This window comes from Helianthus annuus, chromosome 8, assembly GCF_002127325.2.
Source record: "Helianthus annuus cultivar XRQ/B chromosome 8, HanXRQr2.0-SUNRISE, whole genome shotgun sequence".
In the NCBI taxonomy this organism is placed as follows: Eukaryota; Viridiplantae; Streptophyta; class Magnoliopsida; order Asterales; family Asteraceae; genus Helianthus; species Helianthus annuus.
Window position 1 is genome coordinate 154313918 of NC_035440.2, and position 7434 is coordinate 154321351.

Below are 7434 nucleotides of genomic sequence, written 5' to 3' on the forward strand. Positions count from 1 at the left end.
TACACATTTTTATCGACGTTTCGGTAGTTGTCTTGTTCAATATTGACACACAGATTAAAAGGTACAAGTCGATAATGCCTTAATGTACAAGTGATTAAATAAGAAAATACCAACTAATATTTTCAAAATAAATAAAGTTAAAATCTTTTTCGTACAAAATAAAGATAATATTACTGCTCTAAAATTATTTTTTTTATTTAAGTTTTTTCTACCTGTTCATTGTTTCTTTGCATAGCTAATTATTTTTGCCTAATTGAGAATTGATTATGTGTCACTTTTTATTTTATTAAAACTGTCTAATATCTATACTCAGATATATCTTATAAAAACTTAAACTAACCACAACAAACTTCCTAAATAAAGGAGTGGCAAATCTAAAATTAAACTCTAATGCACTTCTATAGCTACTACTATAAATACATAGCAGGAGACCCCTATATTTATTGCTAAACAAAGTTAAAAATAGATTCAGTTCTGAATTCAATTGTTGCGAAAAACCCAAGCATGCGAGATTCAAAAATTCTAAGGTCAGTTCTGTTATATCGTAGCAGTGAATAATTGTTTTCTTTTATTTACTTTTATGTGAATGTTAACTTATTTGATTTTGCAGATTCAGTTGAATGATGAACATGCCAATTTAAACAACCCAGTTGTCGAACAAGCTTCTAAGATATTGATTTTGCTGGTTTTTAAGTATTATTTTTGCGTATATTTTTCATATTAACATGTTCGTTATGTTATTATATGTGTGTTTTATTGCAGGATGATGGTGATAAAAATGATGATATTATTTCTTATGGTGCAATGTTTAGTCCATACAAGTCTAATCTTCAACGTGAATTTAGTGAAGAGGTAATTTTAAGGTTTATTTAATCTGTTTTTTTTTTTTAACTTTTGTATTCAATTTTAGTCCTTTTTAAGGATCGGAAGTTTGAGACTCAAAGAAAGAGATCCAAGAGACTCTCTGAATGGAAATGGAGTGATGTTATTAATTTAAATGATTCCGAGCACAATGACAAAGAAGAGGAATTATAAGATACTGTCGATTCAAGCACAAACCAGAAAACCCAATTAAAAATACCTCGATTGTCAATTCAGAAGAGGAAAAGATTTCATGCAGTCTAATATGAAAACTATCAAGTGTTTTTATGTAATAAGTAATGTTATATATACCTATCTATCATATCTTATATATAATAATTACATGATAAAACATATGTAACTAAAATATTTAACATTTCTTTCAGTTCCCCAAACTGCTCCGGCGCTACTACTGATGTATCAGTTAAAGAGGAGATCAAAGAAGAAACTCATCCTCCAAAATATGTAACAATCAAACAAGAAGAAATACAAGAAATTCCAGAGGACATTGATCTCGATGATGAGAAATGATGGTATGACAATATGACAATATGGATGAGATCCTTGAGGTGTTTAAGCCATATGATTACTAAATTTTTAACATCATGATGCAAAGTACTTTACACTTGAGCTTTTAGTTTTCAACATTTATGTTTAAGACTTATCTTTCCTTATTTGTATGCTACTTTATATAACTTTTAATTATGTTTAAAACTTATTTTTTCTTATTCGTGTGTTACTTTATTACACCAATGGTTTCTTGAAGTACTTGATAATTTAAATTCTAAATTTAACAATTACTAGACATGTGTAACACGTATGACATATATCAACCACAATAATGTTATCATAAATATTATACGAATAAGAAAACTATCAGAAACGAGTGTCGCAATGCAATGTATCGCCCTCGCCGCATCGCGCGGACACCCTACTAGTCTATAAAAATGTGTATATATTACAAATAAAAAACCCGATCGTCTGATTAATCTGGAGTAGTCGCTAGTCCCGTCTAGCGAGTTCTCGAACCTTGCCATATACTCTAACTAGGTTCTTTCCCCGGCGCGCGTTGCCGCGGAGTTTTTCACTTATGTTTTTGCATTTCCATATGTATAAGGCCTATGGACATTGTAGATAATAACATTGCAGCAAAATTGAATGCAGCTCAATGACAAATCACAAATTTCGATGAATGTAGCATCACAAATTTGGTTTATTATGATAAAATGTATAATACATTGACATATCTATGACAATGCAGCATCTTTTTCCTTTGAAGCGAAGCTATAAGAACGGAACAACTCATAACTTACATACCCAAAAAACATGCCGATTAGATTAACTGGCGAAACTCAAAACTGTAACTGCTAACAAAACATGTCAGGTGAATCAAGTGAGTTAAGAGTGGTTCAACTTTTTTACTTAAACCATGATAACACTTTATTAAATCTCAAAGAAATTGCCAATACAATATATGATCCCCACTACATCCATATGAGAATACAATCTAAAACTAATCAACCAAAACAACTTGACTAAAGGCTCCAGTAACATAGAAGTAACACATAGAATGGACCCAAGTAATTTGTAGCAAAAGTCATCTCAAAAATTGTCTTTCACGAACTCCAGCTTCCAGGAAAGTAAGTAACTTAAGTAACTTACGTGGATAATTAAATTTGAGAAATTATAAGAGCGATGGAATTATATCTTTTTAACTTTCTAGCGACGATTTGATGGTAAAACACGGTTGTATTCAAGAGGATACTTGAGAGGATACTTGAGAGCGCCAAACTGGCCATCTATGCATTGGTCACAGAAAACAGTGCCAGTAACTGTCGTATCTCCATGAGCACCATCAATGGCGGCGGCAACCACCAACACAAAAGTTGTCAACACCCAATCCATCACCATTCACGCATACACACATTCATTCACAAGCTACCATCATAGTTAATATAGAAGAAAACAGGATGAGGTGATGTCCCAACTGCCCATAAATAATTAAAATGGTTCATAGTAAACTTATAGATTCATAATCTTTGTGAGTGTTCTCAAAAGATTCCGTAGCCAGACAGTATGAACAATACATACATGGATCAGGTCCAGTCATGGTTAAATGATGCATGAAACCCCACATGATTAGTAGATAAACATTCTATATAGCTCCTAATGATATAAAGTTGGATACATGCAGACTAAAGAAACCAAAATAAGAACAAACCAGAGATCATAAACACCATAAATTAACATAATTATGCCTTTAATCTTACAAAATCACTCTCCTCATCAAAACTCTATCAAAACTTGCAATAGTACCAACAAAAACAGAACACAAAACTTTGCCATTGCTCATCATTTCTGTTCAAATCCTGGAATCTTTAAAAATAAAACTAATAATTAAAAAGAGAATACATCTGCTAAATGATATAAGTATATAACCCAATCGTTTCTGATGATAAATCATATTTGATACATCTGCTATCAACAACAGTAACTGTAACAATCAACAAATTTCAATTTCAAAATAATCATCAACCTATAAACGTATATATAAGTGATGGGTTGACGGCGCTTCCCAGATGCATCGGAACCCTAGCCGCCGCTATCAACCACCGTGTCTCGCCACAAACCACCCTTAAACCCAGCGTCGAACCACTCCCCTTCCATCCCTAATGAACCATTAGCACCCCTTCTAACCCTAAGCCGGTTAACCTTCTAGGTTAGCGACGTATGTTGTTCGGTTTTGGCGATTGTCAAAGAATATAACTTAGGGTTTTGAATCTGTGTGGTGGTGGGTGATTAATTTCATGAATCAGGAGTTGGGCAATTTGGGAAGCCATGCTTCTTAATACGTATGTGTCTCAACCAGCAGATGCCACCACTTGACAAGAACCGCCTAAATAGCCAATCACAATACAACACCATCTCAAAACACTAGTCATTCACTTTCTGTATTATCATATCTAGATTGCTTTTAGAATTTATTGGATCGAAGAAATTATTCAAATGATTTTGGATATCGATTATTAATCTGATGACTCATCCATTCATTGGGGGATTCTAGATTGATTTCTTCAATTTTTGTTCCAGTCAATTACTTTGAAGTTTGTTCGAATCGATTTCAAAGCTTGCAATTTTCTTCTAAGTCGAAATCTGGGTTTAGGTTTAAAGATTTCTGAAAATAATGAAGCTCAGTTATGTTTTGATAATCACACAGAAGGTTTCGGTCATTGACTCAGATCTATCATGAAAAACAAATATTTCAGAGATTTTGCTTAAAAAAAAATGAAGATTGATTCTGGAGCGAAAAAACGAAGGTTTATAGGTTGATGAATGAAGATTGATTCTGGAGCGAAAACACATGGAATGGAACTGATTTTAATTTCACTAAATTGAACTCCGATGTTGATGCAGTTTCTCACGCAATCAAATGGCTCAAGAACAATTAGTTAATCAAAGACCGAAAAAGGAACCAAAAGGTCCAAGAACAAAGTTCTTATAAATTAAATTCAATCAAAAACTAATTAACAATAAACTCTAGACCCTAATTTATAGACTAGGAATAAAAAGATAAAATAGGAAATTTGAATTTTAAATAAATAAAAGATAATCTTTTATTTTAACTTGTAGATAACTCAAAATATTCCTTTCTGTCTTTCAAATATGCAATCTGCACAAGTTCAACATAAAAGTTGCACAAAACCATCAAAAAGTTAACCAAAACCCAATTTTCATCTGATATTTGTGACAACAAAAAACAAACCCACCTCCGTAGTTGAAATCAACAGTTTTCTTTCCGAATTCGACTAATAAAGCAAAAAAAAAAAAAAAAAAAAAAAAATCAATATCTTTTGTTTCTTGCTTCAGCTTTCCAGTTCCTGCCACTTGGGGTACTCGAGTGTTCTCTAGTGTCCACAATTACATTTGATTGAATTCCAGAAAGTCCAAGATCTGTACTTGCAGTTGCACATGTAGAACTCGCAACGTTTTGTTGTTGTAGCTTCTGTTGTTTAAGCAAATGTGCCGTCCTTGCGTCTTTTTTCCAGTTTCTTTGACTGTAAACACGGGTCACAATGTTCACAGGAGTATCACTGCTTTGGGTTTGGTCAACTTGTTTGCACACAGGAGTTACAATGTTCGCAGGCGTCTCATTGACTTGGGTCTGCTCAACTTGTTGACTGTAGACATCGGTTAAGATGTTCACTGGAGTATTATTGACTTGGTGATTGATCATGCTTGCTCTTTTTGAATCCGCTTCTTGGCGCTTCCTAGCCCTATACCTGCGTTGTCTTTCTCTATTCTTTATACGGCGAGCTATCACTTCAGGGTCATTATCGTCAAATGGGATCATTTGTAAATTATCGACGGTTGACATATTATGACCATTTTCCATTGCGAATGAAGGTTGGAACATCTGCAAGGAAGTTTACAACTGTATAAGATGCTTTGATTTATATGTCAAACAAACGACTCCATATTAATATGAAATTACGAATATCTTCTTCAACTTTCACGAAAAGAGAAGTTCTACATCATCAAACGAATTAAATTTGGACAACCTAACCACTTTGTAATAAGGAATGCAGAGGAAAAATATACGAAACAAGATCAACAAATGGTAATATAAATACATTTCGTTTTTTCCTTATTTAATGAGTTTCGTTACAGCTGGTACGAAAAGGATTATTTTACCAGAGCTAAAGATAACATGAATCTTATTATTCACACAGTTAAAGATGTTCAGTTTCTTACTACACATCCAAACGGCCCACGCATCATGCATCACAACAGATCCATAATTGGAATCTAATTAAATATTGACTCCTCATCACATAACAATTATGGGCATGAAAACGACACATTCAACTTCCATTAAAGAACTTCCTATATCATCACGTGTAACTCATGTCATTGAAGAAAATCATCTTGACTTTCAAAGTCAACTGCGCCATAAATAGAATATATTGTGCGTTCAATTACCAAGCGTACATCGAGAAAGCATAATAAAGTCCTAGACCGCAAGACGTATTTAAGAGCCATATGCACAACTTGAAAGATATTGCAAGTTTACATTTTATCAGTTCATAGCATCAATACCCCCCATGATGAGTATCTGGATCTAGTATAACGGCATAGACCTGTATTCAAAGCAGATTAATCTTTTGGACCCATAAGGTATCAGTATATTATGTGGCCATCTAAATAACAAGTCTTTTGAGCTTTCTCAGTTTCCTCCAAATAATCGCCGGGTGGAGTTGGCACAATAATAATACAATCCAATTGATTTCATGAAACAAATAAAATACCCACAACACAAAATCCAATAAACCTAAATAGGTATAACAAGGAATCATTAATCAATGCACATTACCTACACACATAACATCAAATTCGTATATAAAATCAAAAACCAAAAGGGTCAAACACATCTCGACGATAAAACAGAGATCAAAGATTAAACGTAAAAGCGTGAGAATGAAGCCAAAAAAGTTACCTCAAACGGTCATGGAGATGGAGCAAATCGTGAACATGATTTGGATAGAAGAAGGGGAATGCAGATAGATCGAGTGTTGAGCAGCAGTTTATGAAAAAATTGGATCGTGGATGGATTTACAGGAATTGGTGGCAGGTCTTTCGCTCTAAAACGCCCTAGAAATGTGGTGGCGATGATTGGAAATGATTTTCTTGTTGCATATTTTGGGACCAATTATAACGTAGGATTAAATATTTTTACACTATTTTCTTATTTTAATTTTTATCGGGAAATTACATATGATTTTCTCTTCACAGCTCAAATCAAATAAATTAAAAAAATTAGAGTTAAGTTTCCGTGAAAATAAAATAAATGTACGAATTGAAAGAAAGTAAAAAAAAGTGGCGGTGGTATTCTGGTAATTATCAGCAACTTCAAAATTACTCTAGTAGAGTAATTTTGAGTTTCTGTAGAGTAATTTTGTAAAAGTTCATGTAGAGTAATTATCAAAATTGTAGGGTAATTATCAAAATTACACTACCCTCCCACCCCCCCCCCCCACAAAAAAAAAAAAAAAAAAAAAAAAACCTAAACCCCCCCCCCTCCAACTAAAAGCTAAAAACTAAACCATAAAACTAAACCCCATAACTAAATGCTAACAAAATTACTCTACAAGACATTTTCCAAAATTACTCTATAGAAGTCAAAATTACTCTATTAGAGTAATTTGATAATTACCCTACATTTCCCAAAATTACTCTACAGATGCTCAAAATTATTCTACAAGACACTTTTTGCTTTTTCCCAGTAATTTTGAAGTTGCTGATAATTACCAAAATGACACCGCCACTTTTTGCTTTTTCCCTCAATGTGTACGTTTCGTACGTTAATATTATTTTTATTTAATCCTTTACCTAAAAAATTATACATATATTTATATTTATATTTATACATATATTAAAAATAGAAGAAAATGAATAGTGTTATAAATATTATAATAATATATAGTTTTTTAATACTTTTATTATCTTCTTTACTTTTAAGTTGGATAAGCTTGTGTCAACCGATACTGGTATCAAAAATATCAGTACAGTTATCGG

At 32.8% G+C, this 7434-nt stretch overlaps 1 protein-coding gene across 1 annotated transcript; it reads right to left on the minus strand.

Moving 5' to 3' along the window:
• Positions 1-4564: 4564 nt before the first annotated feature.
• On the minus strand, positions 4565-6541 carry LOC110890489. Its single transcript, XM_022138099.2, has 2 exons — positions 6356-6541; positions 4565-5275 (listed from the first exon to the last, which is right to left on the minus strand). The coding sequence occupies exon 2, from the start codon at positions 5273-5275 to the stop codon at positions 4703-4705; it is 573 nt and encodes a 190-aa protein (XP_021993791.1). The 5' UTR covers positions 6356-6541; the 3' UTR covers positions 4565-4702.
• Positions 6542-7434: the final 893 nt, after the last annotated feature.

Coding starts and splice junctions, on each gene's coding strand:
- LOC110890489 (XM_022138099.2), bottom strand. CDS start 5,275: ATGTTCCAACCTTCATTCGCAATGGAAAATGGTCATAATATGTCAACC.